The sequence below is a fragment of the Hypomesus nipponensis genome, chromosome 23, assembly GCF_054491055.1.
Source record: "Hypomesus nipponensis isolate SF chromosome 23, ASM5449105v1, whole genome shotgun sequence".
NCBI lineage: Eukaryota > Metazoa > Chordata > Actinopteri > Osmeriformes > Osmeridae > Hypomesus > Hypomesus nipponensis.
In genome coordinates this window covers 7,999,007-8,014,051 of record NC_140383.1, presented here as the reverse complement: position 1 = coordinate 8,014,051, position 15,045 = coordinate 7,999,007, and the positions used below count along the sequence as shown (strand labels likewise).

At 40.6% G+C, this 15,045-nt stretch overlaps 4 protein-coding genes and 2 pseudogenes across 4 annotated transcripts; all 6 read right to left on the bottom strand.

Moving 5' to 3' along the window:
- Positions 1 to 246: 246 nt before the first annotated feature.
- LOC146234072 (gamma-crystallin M1) lies at positions 247 to 1,436 on the bottom strand. Its single transcript, XM_084688753.1, has 3 exons — positions 1,380 to 1,436; positions 839 to 1,090; positions 247 to 522 (listed from the first exon to the last, which is right to left on the bottom strand). Exons 1-3 carry the CDS (start codon positions 1,434 to 1,436, stop codon positions 247 to 249), a joined length of 585 nt encoding a protein of 194 aa, XP_084544879.1.
- A 1,430-nt stretch (positions 1,437 to 2,866) lies between these two features.
- Positions 2,867 to 3,771, bottom strand: LOC146234071 (gamma-crystallin M2-like). The gene is made up of 3 exons (XM_084688764.1): positions 3,763 to 3,771; positions 3,356 to 3,598; positions 2,867 to 3,139 (listed from the first exon to the last, which is right to left on the bottom strand). The coding sequence occupies exons 1-3, from the start codon at positions 3,769 to 3,771 to the stop codon at positions 2,867 to 2,869; spliced, it is 525 nt and encodes a 174-aa protein (XP_084544890.1).
- Positions 3,772 to 6,269: 2,498 nt separating this feature from the next.
- On the bottom strand, positions 6,270 to 7,738 carry LOC146234070 (gamma-crystallin M2-like; annotated as a pseudogene).
- Positions 7,739 to 8,846: 1,108 nt separating this feature from the next.
- Positions 8,847 to 9,811, bottom strand: LOC146234069 (gamma-crystallin S-1-like; annotated as a pseudogene).
- A 1,390-nt stretch (positions 9,812 to 11,201) lies between these two features.
- LOC146234068 (gamma-crystallin M2-like) lies at positions 11,202 to 12,038 on the bottom strand. The gene is made up of 3 exons (XM_084688765.1): positions 12,030 to 12,038; positions 11,588 to 11,824; positions 11,202 to 11,474 (listed from the first exon to the last, which is right to left on the bottom strand). Exons 1-3 carry the CDS (start codon positions 12,036 to 12,038, stop codon positions 11,202 to 11,204), a joined length of 519 nt encoding a protein of 172 aa, XP_084544891.1.
- A 514-nt stretch (positions 12,039 to 12,552) lies between these two features.
- On the bottom strand, positions 12,553 to 14,852 carry c9h2orf80 (chromosome 9 C2orf80 homolog). The gene is made up of 9 exons (XM_084689691.1): positions 14,682 to 14,852; positions 14,210 to 14,294; positions 14,035 to 14,116; positions 13,850 to 13,932; positions 13,655 to 13,742; positions 13,242 to 13,319; positions 13,020 to 13,107; positions 12,809 to 12,921; positions 12,553 to 12,678 (listed from the first exon to the last, which is right to left on the bottom strand). Exons 2-9 carry the CDS (start codon positions 14,248 to 14,250, stop codon positions 12,610 to 12,612), a joined length of 642 nt encoding a protein of 213 aa, XP_084545817.1. The 5' UTR covers positions 14,251 to 14,294; positions 14,682 to 14,852; the 3' UTR covers positions 12,553 to 12,609.
- Between the last annotated feature and the right edge of the window lie 193 nt (positions 14,853 to 15,045).

Below are 15,045 nucleotides of genomic sequence, written 5' to 3'. Positions count from 1 at the left end.
GTTCCTTTTTTGGAAAATGGAACCAGCCCCAGGTTTTCTACTTGTGAATGTCATGGAGATGTTGACTATCAAATAAGAAATACTTACCCTAAATAGTATTTAACTCAAGCAGACATTTGTGAAATATACTTTGTTGTCCAGTTCATGAATTTGTGAAAAATGTTAAATTGAAGAAACGCTGCAAATAATTTTGAGGATTTCAATATTTTAATTATAAATCAGATTTAATTTCAATTAAACAAAAATTTAGCACATATCAGTGATACGCCTCATGCTCATGAACCTCATATTGCCCATGCCCATCTCTCTGAAGCTCCTGTACTCTCCAGGCCTCATGTACATCTGCCTGCCTCTGAAGTGGGGCTGCTCATACATCAGCCAGTGGCCATCCATGACGTTGCAGGACTGGCAGTCAGACATGCGGTGACGATCCATGATGTTGTCACAGTCGTCCATCAGCTCGTGCATCTGGCCTCCGAAGTTCTCCCTCTCGTAGATCCTCATCCTGAATGAGCCTCTGTGCTGTTAGATAGAATTTAAACATAATTTTTTATTTCCTCTGGTCCAAAGGGAGAAAAGACACATTTCCTGCATCCTGTAGGATTCTCTATGCTGTAATACAATAAAAAAATATCCACATTTAAATAAAACAATATTTCCAAAAGCTTGCTTTAGGTTGTCTTGTTTGGCTCAGTAACTAGAGCAGGATCTAAGCAACACCAAAGTGTTTTATTCAATTCCTATTGAGGTTTAAAAGTCTATGCATTGAACCATGGCTGTATTATGAGGCTTTTCTTGGACAAAGAAAAACTAAAATAAATAAATAAGAGTTTCTTACATGGGAGATCATCCTGCAGGAGCGGATGTTGTCAAACATCATGCCCATGCTCATCAAGCGCTGCATGTCGCTGTACTCTCCCCTCCTCATGAAGAACTGCTGACCCATGTAGTTGGGGCGCTCGTACACCATGAAGCAGCCGCTGTCCACCCTGCAGGACTGGCAGTGGCTGATGTAGGAGGACATGTCGGAACAGTCGCTCATGCACTCATAGGAGCGACCCTGGAAGTTACGATCCTCGTAGAAGACAATCTATACGGTGAAAAGGACAGACATTTCAGAATGTTATCAGCCTTTTTAAACCAACCAGCACTCATATACAAAGGTGTGACTGTTGTTCTTTAGACTTTGCTTGTAAATGTGACACAACTTCTAATCTTTATTTATCATGTATCTTGCAAACCTTTACAAATTAATTTACATTATATATGTATAACATACCATAATATGTTATGTTATGTATAAAATACCATAATATGTTATACAGTAAGTAAGTATACAGTGAGTATTAATGTTATACATGTAAGTCGAATGCCATTACCTTTCCCATGATGGTAGTTTGGTGGTGGTTCAGCTTGCTTGCTCTCCAATCCATCATTCTGGGGTCATTTTATACAAAAAACTGGGGGCCATGTTGTGTTGTTATTCAAATGTCCAAAGTTGATGAATTTGCAGTGTGGCTTTTGCTGAACGTGGTCTATAAACTGTAACAATGGTTTGCATCCATACATTTCTGGCAGCAATGACATGTTTTGTCTGTTACATTACAAGCATTACCTTTGTATACTTTAATCTGTTAGAATGTTCTTTGCATAGGGTCTAGCAGTCACAGATTGAGTGGGTGTGAGAAGAAACCAATCTGCACACTCACAACTCATGTTGAGAACACATAAGAGCTTCTGAGAAATATACCAGATTAATAGTAGCAGTAATGTCAGTCGCAGATTTAGTAAAATTGTCATTAATTAACTTGGTTACCCCTCCAGTAATGCTGATTTATAAATGTACTAACCAACTTTAACTAAAAGGATTTATGCAATGCAATTACATATTGCATACACACTGAACAAAAGATAGTCAACCCTTAACCAAACAAAATGTGTTTTGTGTGTACTGTGAATCTTTAAAGTTAATTCCAATAAATTCCCCCTGCTGTATAACCTGTGTAATGTGGTCTAGATAAAGCTTCTTTGTTCATTGAATTGAAAATAAACTATTAATACTTGACTCAAGTGCTTTTTCTGGAAAGCTCAAACATCTTGATTTTATCAAATTTTTGCATTACATAGTATTTTGTAGTAGTCAAACAGGTCTTTTTTTTGTTCTTTGTTGTTTTGGTAGTGTATCGTTTTGGGTTAATTGTGAAGTGTGAACTTATCACATTGTTCAACACCAAAATAGTTTAATTCAAAGTCTCCTTTTGAAAACTTATCTCAATAAAATGCATTATAACTTGAGATTTTTTATTAGATGAATGATAACTAGCGACTTCCTCTTGAGGAAATGATTTCCCGGAAAGGAAATTCTCTCAACACCAGAGTTATCATCTAATGAACAACAATTTCAGCATCTTTAATGACGTGAGTTACAAAGCATCAAACAATGATTTCCACCTTTTGTGCCTCTCACAATTATCTCTCACTAATATTCTAATTCTTAGAGTTTATGTGTCTGAAGATTCCTGAGACAGGGCTTTAAATATTATACAATGAGTGCTTTGTATTCTTTTCAGTTGGCCGTTGCCATAGCAAAACATTGAGATTTAAAGATATCATCAATGATCTAGTAATTGTTGTTCAGGACTACACCACTACATCCAGAGCTACAGCATTATTGGTTATTAGTTGTGATAACTGATCAAGTTTATGTCCTCAATGAAAATCTAGCATGTTACAACCCTATTTCAACCTTTATTTAAAAGCATGTAAATTCATCTTCAATTCAGTCAATAGAAAAATGAAATGTTTAAAAATTAAATATCTTTAATCATTACAAAGCAGGTATTTACAGAAAATATGAGCAGAATGGTTAAAAATCTGTGACCCTTCTGAAGGACCCAACAATGGCACAGGTGGCACACCACTCTCGGTATCTTCTGTACTCTCCAGCCCTCAGGAAGTACTGTCTGCCTCTGTAGTTGGGATATTCATAGAAGATCCAGTTGCCGTTCATGATATTACAGGAGTAGACATGGCGGTGGTGGAAACGATCAGACACACAGGGGCAGTCATCCATGAACTCCATCATGTGACCACCGAAGTCAGCTTTCTCATAGATTCGCATCCTATAAGAACCCCGATACTGTGAAACCAATCAAGAGGATCAGTCAAAATGTGTCCAGAGTTCCTTACAGTAGACACTGTAGACACTGTTCACACTGGGATTTTTGTGTCAAATTCATATTCTACATGGTATAACTTTCTTGTTGTTTGGTGACACTTCTGATGTATCAGATATCTATAAAACAACTGATATACATTTGCTTCTCTTCAAACTTAATTCAAGATGAGGGCTTACCATTGGTATCATACGACAAGACCTGATACAACTGCTGAACCCCATCCATCTCTGGTAGTCAGGGTACTCGCCCCTCCTCATGAAGTACTGGTGGCCCATGTAGTTGGGGCGCTCGTAGATCATGAAGCAGCCACTTTCCACCCTGATGGAGTTGCAGCGGTTGAAGTAGGAGTGGAGGTCTGTGCAGTCGTTACCGCACTCATAACTGCGACCTTGAAAGTTTCTGTCCTCGTAAAATGTAATCTATCAAGAGAAGCCAGAATGAGTCCCCAATTGTTCCACTTTAAACTTTCACTTAAATTGGGGCGTAACGCTGAACAAACATCAGATGAAATAGGATTGAAAGTACAAACATTATGGAGGCAGATTTAACAGTTCATTTTACTAGAGAGGAAAAAATGTCCTACCTTGCCCATGGTCTCCGTTGGAGAGATTCCACATGTTTTCAGAGCTTTTTATACTACCTCTTGACAAACAAAGTATTGTTATTCAAATGCTCACATAGTTATAAATGAGGGTAGTGGCACATGTTTACCTTTTTGTCAGAGCACAACATTGGGTTAGAAATATGGATTTGTATTTGAGAAAAGGATAAATAATTACTGGTTTGGTGTTTTGACAGGCATAGACAAAGGAAAAGACTAGTATGGTATCCACACGTCCAATGTACAATAGCAACAGAACAATATGGAACATCCCTTTAGCATTAAATATGTTGTGTAACAGAGGAGCTAGCCATTCATCCTGCCCACCTGTCCAAATTAGCTTCCCACTGTATGCAAATAAGGTCTGTCAGTAAAGCTGTACACTGCAGTGGACACATGTATTTCCACATGATATTTACATGGCAAGTGAATCTATGTGGCATATATCACAACATACAGGATAAAACCGCATGAGATATTTACTCTATAGCTGCTGACACTACCGCTTTAATATTTTCATAATGCTCCCGGGAGAGTTCATAAGTCCTACTGGCTTCCATCCCTAAGCAACATGCAGCTCTTCAGAAAGTAACTAAATGAGTCCTTGAGACTCAACTAAATGAGTCCTTGAGACTCATTAAATACATTTGACTTTGTCCGTTTTATGCATCTTGATTCTTCAGAGTTCTTCGGAGTTTTGAATAGGTGGTAGGGTTTTTAGGGTATATCATGAAATGTGCGGGCTATATTGTATATGATTTTGTTGCCTTCATACTCACATTTCCAAAATAGGGACGTTAGAGATGACGTCTGAGATTTGGGCTTTGCTGTTATCCACAGTTCTCATGGTCCAACTATTAAGAAAGGCTGCATTTGTTATAGTTTCTGTCACCTCAAGTGCTCAGGGTCCTCAGGCCCCACCACAAAAAAGCATCCTGGAAACTCTGAAGTGAAGTTTTATTATTATATGTATTATGATCACCCCTGAATATCCTTACATTACCAGATTGCATTCAATACAAATCTGTTAGTCTTAATAAATGTAAATGAATGTTACCGTAAAATAGCTTCTGTATGTCTGTAGTGCCAGATGTTGTGTTTGACTATTAGAGTATTCCATATTGTTGTTATCACCGCCTATTCAGTGTGTGAGATCATTCATCTCCATTTTCTATAGGCCTAAAGATCCACTGGATCATTCGGACAGGGTCAAAGTGTCCACGCAAAGCCGGCCCTCCAAGCTTCCATAGCATCTCAGTAGCACTGTAAAGTATATATATGAAATCATCGTGTCATTTACAGTATGGACAATGAGACACCAATTAATAATTGAATTAACAATTGGATACACAATAATGTATTTTAAAAAGCAAGTATTTAAATCATGAAGTTGGATCTGTAACTTTTCTTTTGAAGAAAAAATTGTTGGAAATTCACTTACTCTCACTGTGGACTTTTCTGCGTGACCCTTACCTGTACAATTGAAGTGAGCACATAAAATCTTGCAGAATGGAAGATAAAAGTAATTATAATTAAATATACTTTATTCATCAGGCTTGCAACATGTTTTGTGCTTGGTACTTTGAGCCAGTTAACATGTGTGATGGAAGTTCTGAGAATCCCACATTAATGTAAAGAGAGCTAGTGTGACCATCTCTGTAGAAGACAGACAGTCTAAACTGTACATATTGCACTGTAGGTTGTACAGATACCGTTATACAGTATGGGAAATTAGTTCAAATTCTTGTGAACATGACCTTAAACAAATCCCATTCTCCAACTAGCACAGCAGTATTGCAGGCTGTCTGTCTCTTTGACAATCATGGTATGGATACATTCAATACAGTAGGCTTATCCCACTGGGGCACTGAACAGGGGAGATCAACCCTTGTATTGTTTGCTTGATTGGCCAAAGCAGTGTTTAGGAAGAATAGCTAGACAGTAAAAGAACTAACTATGAGCAGTACAGGCTACATTTCTTTGCCCGTGACAGGTGTAAATACAGTGGAATTTCACAGTTTTAATATCTCTGCGCCTGGCTCTCTGGAAAAACTGAACCTTAAGATGACGTTTGATCATGATTGAAGAGAATTACTCAACTTGGAAAATGTAGTCTGTGGTATGTTGACCAAAATATTTAGAAATAGAGCAAAGTCAATCCTATCAGACCAAATTATTGACCAATACTCTGAATACTCAATCTAAAAGGTATCTTTAAGATTTCCTTGTAGAGGGAATAATCTGCTACACTGGCGTGGTTGTTGTACTTATATTATTTGCATTAATACAATTTTCCTGTGTATTTTTCTAGAGGTAATTTCTCTGCACATTACATGCAAATAATTAAATTTCCAATTGATGGTTTCCACAGTGTGTTGGTAAAAATACAGTAAATGCAGTAGGAATGAGTCCAACGCTAACCAGATAACATTTGGTTTATCAATCAAGGTTTACTTTGGACAGAGTGACAGTTGATGAAAAACTAGACCCTAGTTGCAGTCAGTGATTCTTCTGAGGAAGCCAACCCTGGAGCTCACTCCTCCCCAGTCACTGTACTTCCTGTACTCTCCAGGCCTCAGGTAGTACTGCCTGCCCTTGTAGTTGGGCTGGTCGTACATCAGCCAGTGGCCGTCCATCACGTTGCAGGAGTTGATGTCGGACATGCGGAAACGGTCCTGGACATTGAGGGCAGTCGTCGCTCAGCTCCATTATCTGACCTCCCATACCAGAGCGATCATACAGCCTCATCTTGGAGTTGCCACGGTGCTGCACACAAGCAGAGTCACAGTTACTAACTTTCCAGATTTAACATCTTCAGTGGCATAAGAAGAAATAGTTACAGAGATTGTACGTCTGGAGATTGTATGATAGATAGATTATGTTGTCATTGCTAATTAGCTGGCTGATACATTGACACGGCTGTACTGAGGACCCAAACGCACGACACACACACACGTTGGTCTAGATGTGCACTGAACTTTATTTGAGAGATGGGGAGGACGGTTAAGGGTACTGAATGGTGGAGCGGTGTACCGGTAGGAGGAATGGAGGATTGGAAGCGGTGATATGGTGGTAGATAGGAATAAGTGTTAGCACAAAAACAGGCGTAGACGAATCAAACACAGAAAGCCAGGAATACAGACGTGGGGTCGGTGTTTCAACAAACTGGCGAGTAGTGGATGACAATCCGGGGTTTAAGGTCTGTGGTGTTGATAAGGGATTGAGACACAGGTGGGTTGGGTTATCGGGTGGAACGGAATGGATGGAACGGAATGGATGACCTGGAATAAACAGACGGAACAGACTAGAACCCGGCCTGGCCTAGGCCGGGGACATGATATAGGCCTACATAGCAAATGCACCAGTTGATGGATTTTGCCTTCATTCCTAAGAATTCTACTGTACAGTGCTCAATGATTGCATACTGCATGTCTTGTCACATGCACAAATTATTCACCAATAAACAACTATGTTGCTGAATTTACTCGGCTTTATCTGAACCTCTGTCATTCAGGATCCTACTGCCTTACCACGGAGATCATATGACAGGATCTGATTCAGTCGTTGATGCCAATCATCCGCTGGTTGTCGGAGTACTCTCCCCTCCTCACGTAGTACTGGTTCCCCATATAGTTGGGACGCTCATACACCATGATGCAGCCACTCTCCACTCTAAGGGATGTTACAACGGTTGAAGTAGGAGTGCAGGTCGGCACAATCACTGGTGCACTCGTGAGAGCGACCCTGGAAGTTCCTGTCCTTGTAGAAGATGATCTGAAGACACAGGAACACAGAACATAGTCTCTCAAATACTGTCAGCCTGTAGGACTGCAAGCTGATAATGATTTTAAAAAAGCCATCACCTTGATGAAGGTGTCCAATGCTATGGCGTAGTTGAATGTGTAAAAACGTGCAAGGCAAATGCAAATGCTTGGTACCTTACCTTCCCAATGATCATGTTGGCATCAGGAAGGATAACTGCTCAATGCTGTTTTCCCAGCCAAGCCACTGTCCTTCATTTTTTTTTTAAGACAGACAGACCAGCTGTGTGATTGTACAGCATAAAGTTTTGTCATTCAAATATATCCCTCTCATAGTGATGATGATTCAGAGGTGGGGGGCTGGATGTAAAAAGATGGACGGTGGTGTGTAATGATTAATTGTTCTTTCCCCATGTTCATCCCAATTCCCTTGAAAATGCTACTGTACACAAGACTGACACAACACACAGCCTGGCATCAGCAAAAATTGGTATCAACACTATGCTCATTACAGTAGCCACACAATGACTCCCAATCAGCCATAGACTTCACCATACAAAGTATACTGTAAATCAGTAAAGGAAACAACATTATACTTTAAAATAAAGTGAAAGACTAATTCACAACAGAATTATCATATATATTGAATCTAAATAGTGTTAGTATTAGTAAGTACTCAGGTCACACTTTATTGTAACAATGCTGTAACAATGTTGCTTTTCTTAACAAAAATCCATCTATGGACTGCTTTTTACCATGTCTGTTTACCATGAGGTAGTTGAAATGCATGGCCCTACATAGAATAACAATTGCAATTTTGCTTAAACATCAAGTAATAGGCTGGAAAGATGATTTCATTAAACACAATTTAATTTAAGAAAATGTCTTGAACCTTGCTATGGTATGTAGGCCTGGAACTCCTCTCTCAGTGGGGACTGGAGGAACCACAGGAGTCCACGGAAGACATGTATATTACATCTCATTGATCGATATAACATCAAGTACGAGATGATAAACAGGTGTCACCAAAGTTATTTCCTCACAGATCACATTCAAGAATGAGATTGTAGAATGACTGATCTTTTCAGAAAACGTGTAAAATGTCTGATCCACAAAGAAAGTATGTCTCTGTCTAAAATAGATTAAAACCCAAGCATTGTATATACTAACCTTTCTGAGAGTATCTCATGTACAGTATCATAGAGATTAACAATAATGTACAGAATGGTGATTGATGCTCAAATAGTTACAGTCCCACTGTTCGTCTTATACCATAGAAGCTCTCTTTAGACTCCTTGGATAGCTTTAGAAGTCTGTGATGCGGCGAATGGAACCCACTCTGGCACTTATGCCCCCCCATTCGCTGAACCTCTTGTACTCCCCAGGCCTAAGGAGGTACATCCTGCCTCTGTAGTCGGGATGCTCATAGAACAGCCAATTTCCTTTGGTAACTTTGCAGGAGAAGATGTCATTTATGTGGAAACGGTCCATTACGCTGGGACAGTCGTCCACCAGGTCCATCATCTGACCTCCAAACTCTAACCTCTCGTAAAGACGCACGTGAAATGACCCAGAATCCTGTAAGAGAGAAAAGCTATGGTAATTGATGCAAACCAATGAAATAGTATTTCGTCGAAGTGACCTTTGAGTTTCCGTCCTTTGTCGCCACGTCTGTCGTTTGCAGGACCATTGGGAACCATGGACTGGAATTTTTTTTTTTTATATTGGGGAGATTATATGGGAGATTAACAATTTTTTGGGGGGGACCAAATGGCTGAGCAGTTAGGGAGTCGGACTATTAATCAGAAGGTTGTTGGTTCAATTCCCGGCCATGCAAAATGACGTTATGTCATTGGGCAAGGCACTTCACCCTACTTGCCTCGGGGGAAATGTCCCTGTACTTACTGTAAGTCGCTCTGGATAAGAGCATCTGCTAAATGACTAAATGTAAATGTTTACCAAGTCTCTCCGCATATTACGAATGTCTCACAAACCTTTTCATTTGAAGCAGAGCTCATGATGGGGATGGCGCGGCATGAGCTGATACAGTCATTTACAGCCATCCAGCAATGGTAGTCAGTGTACTCGCCTCGACTCAAGAAGTACTGGTGGCCTGAGAAATGGGGATTCTCGTACACCATGAAACACCCACTCTCCACCCTGATAGAATTGCAGCAGTTGAAGTGGCAAAGCAAGTCCTCACAGTCCTTGATGCATTCAAAATGGCGTCCCTTGAAGTTCCTCTCCTCGTAAAAGGTGATCTAGATCATGGAGTTCCAGTAGTAATATATGTTATTTCTATGAACATGACTTTGCGCGCCTTGTCTCACCCTGTAACTCTCACTTTACTGACTAGCCCGACACAGAATAATACCTTCCCTACACGGTTATTGGAACAGAGATTTCTAATAATGGCTCGTTTACTTCATATTATATGAAGGAATTATGTAACACAGGAAGTCTTCATTTAAAAAGTTCCTCATCTTGTACCTGGTCCCCCTTATATGTCTGTACAATACAAATGACTGCCTCAATACACAGGTATAAGGACAACCTAATAGAAAGTATGACCTTTGGAAATGTGTCCATTGGCCCCAACCTAAGTTGGCCTCCCATTTAGCTGTGGTACTAATGTTTACCTTTCCTTTAGTTGGATGCATCATGCCTTGCCGTGCCTGTATGGTGTGTCCAGCTCTTTGAAGACAACGCCTGTCACATATATAGAGGACTTGAAGTGCAGACTCTGCACATGTCATTCATATTGTAATACCCAGTGGTCGTTTGTACTTGTGTCATTGTGCCATCCTGAAGTGGTTGAGTTAAGGTTTGGGAGGAACTGAGAACATGTGTGAGGTGCTTGGTTGCTGGCAGTGGTTTTAAGTTTGTAGCTCCATATAGCTTTCAGTATTTGGTAGTTAACTCAAACAAAAATAAAATATGGAAATGTGAACTTCAGAGAAAAAAACATAAATGCACATTTGTCTCTGTTGAAATGCTATGTATTTTGAAAACACGTAAATACTCTGATATTGGGATCAATATCAGACTACACATACTAACCCCCTCTGCATTCTTGGTGTAATGTTATTGGATTTATCTCAATTATATTTGAATCATCACGCTATGGTTTAAACTCATAGGGACCAGTGCAGTTAAGCCAAATTTAAGAATGTATGTGCTGTCTCAAAGCTGTCAATTGGTACCCCTATTTTGCCATTTTGTTTTTCAGTCCCCTGAAGACTCTTTTCACACAGTGTTCACCCTCTGAGTTGTCCTGCCCTCTGGTGGTAGAAGAGAGATCCTGAAAGCCCGGCCTCACAAACCTTAATCTCGTCTTTGCTTTGAACTGCATACATTGTTCAATCTTAAACAAGGTGTGAAGGGAAGCAGTGAATGGTGTAAGAGAGAGTATGGAGTCAAGTGGACCCAGCTGAATAATAGATAACACTGGAGTCCTGTCTGGTGAGTCTCAATGCTACCATAGCTTTATTTAGCCCTCTAAGTAGTGTGAGGAAGTCAGGCCTCACATCCACACCTGAGAACATGGCCTGTAGACGGAGAGAGCAAGAACAAAACTGAAAACACCTGAACACTGACATCATTTTATTCAGCGTGTGAAACAAGGCAAAGAGTAGAAATTTCACGAGGACCGTTCTGTCTTTAGAGATCCATGATGCGTCTGATGGAGCCAACCCTGGAGCTCACTCCTCCCCAGTCACTGTACTTCCTGTACTCTCCAGGCCTCAGGTAGTACTGCCTGCCCTTGTAGTTGGGCTGGTCGTACATCAGCCAGTGGCCGTCCATCACGTTGCAGGAGTTGATGTCGGACATGCGGAAACGGTCCTGGACATTGGGGCAGTCGTCGCTCAGCTCCATCATCTGACCTCCCATATCAGAGCGATCATACAGCCTCATCTTGGAGTTGCCACGGTGCTGTGGAGACAGAGAATGAATGTGAAAGTTACTTAAGGGTTCAAAAGGTTTGTGAGGCAAGTATGTGTGGAAAAAATACCTCAAGAAAAAGGTTATTATATTTACATCCTCACCATGGGAATCATACGGCAGGACCTTATATTCATTCCCATAATGCGCATGTAGTCGGGGTACTCGCCCCTCCTCATGAAGTACTGGTTTCCCTCGTAGTTGGGGCCATCGTAGATCATGAACATGCCACTCTCTACCCTGATCGACTTGCATTGGTTGAACATGGAGTGCAAGTCAGCACAGTCACTCATGCATTCATGGTGACGGCCACCAAAGTTCCTATCCTCGTAGAAGATAATCTGATCAAAGAATGACAGTTTGGGATTTAGGACATATGCATCCATAAATCACACGGGAGATCTGAACAGCCTTTGCATTTGACAGTAATATGCATTTTGTGTCATAGAGTGATCAACAGAACATAAAACCAAAAAGTATGTGTGAAGTTGGTTGTAATTCATATTGAATGCATTGCATTAGAAATAAAAAGTCCAAAACACCAACCTTGCCCATGTTTGTCGTTTGACGATCTGTTTGCTTTGCTATAATCAATGATGAGCATTTATCTTTATATGCATTTCCCCAGGGACAGAGCTACCACTCTGCGTTGTTATTTAAATCAGCATGCATGGTGGAGTCAGCAGAAAGTCCACAAGTGTCTTGCAGTCCTTGTTTTCATTTCCACTAGGGCAGCTACATTGGTCACATTTTAGCTTCCAGCAAGTACCACCGTATTGATGGGCACTGGAACATTCAGGAATACCCCTGGAGCCAGTATCACATTTATCGTTCGCAAACAATTTGATGTTTTGATGTTTCTTTTCACATGGATTCAGAAATAATTGTTCCTTTGAGGCTATAGTTGTGAATCCTTGAAGACCCCAAAAGTTTTAAAATGCTTTGTATTGCAAAAATCTATGCATATTTATCAAATGGAATGTTGGGGGTCATCACATAACAATCAGGACAACTTGGTAGCAGGGAAGGGCATAATTACTTTATTTGTGGTTACCAATAAAAAGTCAATAGTATTTACACCCCCCCCCCCATCACACAGGTGAAGTAATAGAGTGAACCACAGTGTTCAATCAGGCAGGGAGTCTTTGGATCCATCATAATGCTCTGTTTGTCCTTTGAGAGAGTCACTGCTGTCCTGTAGAGATCATAGAGATCATTGCCCGTAAGATAGAGAAAGAAAATTAGATAGACAAGACAGTAGTGTCCCTACTGTCACTTTTTTAGGGACTGTATAAACCAACATCTATGGGTGTATTGTCACTCACACTGAAGAAGGAATGGGATGTGGATGAGGAAGAAGAAGATGGCACAGAGGCCCTCCTCCCAGTAGCAACTCTTGCTTTAGTCTTCTCAGAAAGCCACCGCTTCAACTTTTGGGCTAAATAACAATGGTAGAGGGAAAGTGAGGGAGAGAGGCACAGCTGTGACAAAGTACAGCCTATCAAAGTGTAGGAACACAGATAGAAACCAACTTACTGTGTTTTCTGGAATGATCTATGGCTTTGTAGGAGCCCAACATTGCAAACGGATGGTAGGACAAGGTGAAAGGGTGAACAATGGAGCTCTGTAAAGAAAGAGCAACACAGACACGCACACTTGAGATGATCGTCAACAATGTAGATCAGTTTAAAATCAGTTGTATTTTTCTATGTACAATATACTAGTGTAAGGGGTCATATGCATTGTCTCACAGTCTACCTTAGAATGCTGATGGGGGTAAGAGGCAGAAGGTTTGCAGCTGTACATGGCTAGGATGTCCCTCACGGGCAGGCTATCCTGGAGCAGTGCAGAAAGAGAGAAGGTCAGTGGGAAAGTACTTTCAGCATTACATCACAGAGGTTATAAAGCACCACCTGTCCCACACTGGCCTTTTGACTCGGCAGCCTAATTATGTCAGGTCATCAGTATTGCTTCGTGTCATCCCTTACTCGACCACTACTGGGTTTAATCTTGCCTCCTCTGACTCTAGTACAGTTACTACCTTTCATGAACACTGCTTTAGCCAGTTAAGCCTCCAAAAAGCAAGCCATGCTGTAAAGGTGGACATATTTATACTTTGCAGGTAGGTTTATACTGAGTGAGTTTAACCAAGTCAACTTGGTTACACTTACTAAGATCATGCCAGCAAAGGAGGAGAGGATCATAGCTTCTCTCTCCAGATGGTTGGGGTATGGGTCATGTCCTGAGCTGGACGTTCCACTGTAGAGAACCACAAAAGTCCCCTAAAGGTCTTTAAACTTCTGTTTGAGGATATGAGATTCATAAAGCTGACTGCCCAGACAGAAAGAATAAAAATAATTACTCACATGATGTCCCTATCCATTAAATCTGTCCCCTCCTCTCTGTCCAACCACCAAAGGGCAACACTTATAGCCAAGTCATAATGGGCCTGGATGATAAAGCAGTCACATAAAGTTTATGGCAGACAAACACCAATGCACAAGGTGATTTGAGTTATTAAACAACCAACAAGATGGCGGTGAACTGTTACCAGGTCATCTAGCATGGTGGACGATCCTTTCCCCTTGGGATCAAAGCCCTTCTCTCTGAGTTTTTGGCCAATGTATCCACCCCTGTAAAAACACATATAGGTACCTCTGAGGTGTGTGTGTGTGTCCCTGCACAGGCAGTTGCATGGGTATCATTTTAAATTAAATTAGACTTACAAAAGAGCAGCAATGTCTTTTCTCAGTTGCCTCTTCTCCATCCTAGGGTGGAGACGCTCTACATGTAGGGAGATGACTCCTCCTCCTGGAGATACAACAGCCCTTTTATATAGAATCATGCATAACCTCTGTTGATAGTAGCCAGGATACATTTACAAGGAAACCAGAGTGCAGGCCTGTCTTGAACCTGACACCTTCCTAGCCCTACTCAGAGTCCAGGAAATGCGATCCAGTTATGTAACTGCAGCACAGTACTGTGTTCCAAGTTAAGACTACACTAAGAATTAATGTCATAAATTGCTTTCAAGTTTGGCAAAGCCATAGTAAAATGGTTATGTTTACAGTAATGCTGGAATTTACTGACTACTGTAAATAACATGGTTGAAGTGTACACTATGCAATTTTGCTTAGTAACACATTTAAACTGCACCACTTACAGTCAGCATAGAATGAATACATCATCTGTACTCACCGCGAAAGAAAAGGCAAGACCATGAAACTCAAAATTCCCCAAATAAAGAAGATAATCTGCTCCTGGTAACCCCTGGTAAGACTCTGTGTGTATGTGTGTCTGGAGGTAGGAGTACAGATGGGCATGTAAACTGAATTATTTACGAGACTGAAAATTAGCTAGCAGGCTGGCTGAAGTACACAGCCTATCTGTGGGTTGAGTAGGGACCTGTAAATGGTAAAAAATATATTTCTATTCCCCTTAGGAGAGCTTGTTTAATGCATGTGTCCATAACAAAAAAATCACACTGATTTTAAGTTTCAACCAATTTATTAATATTTCAGACAGTAAAAAGTATTCACTGGATATATATATATATATATAT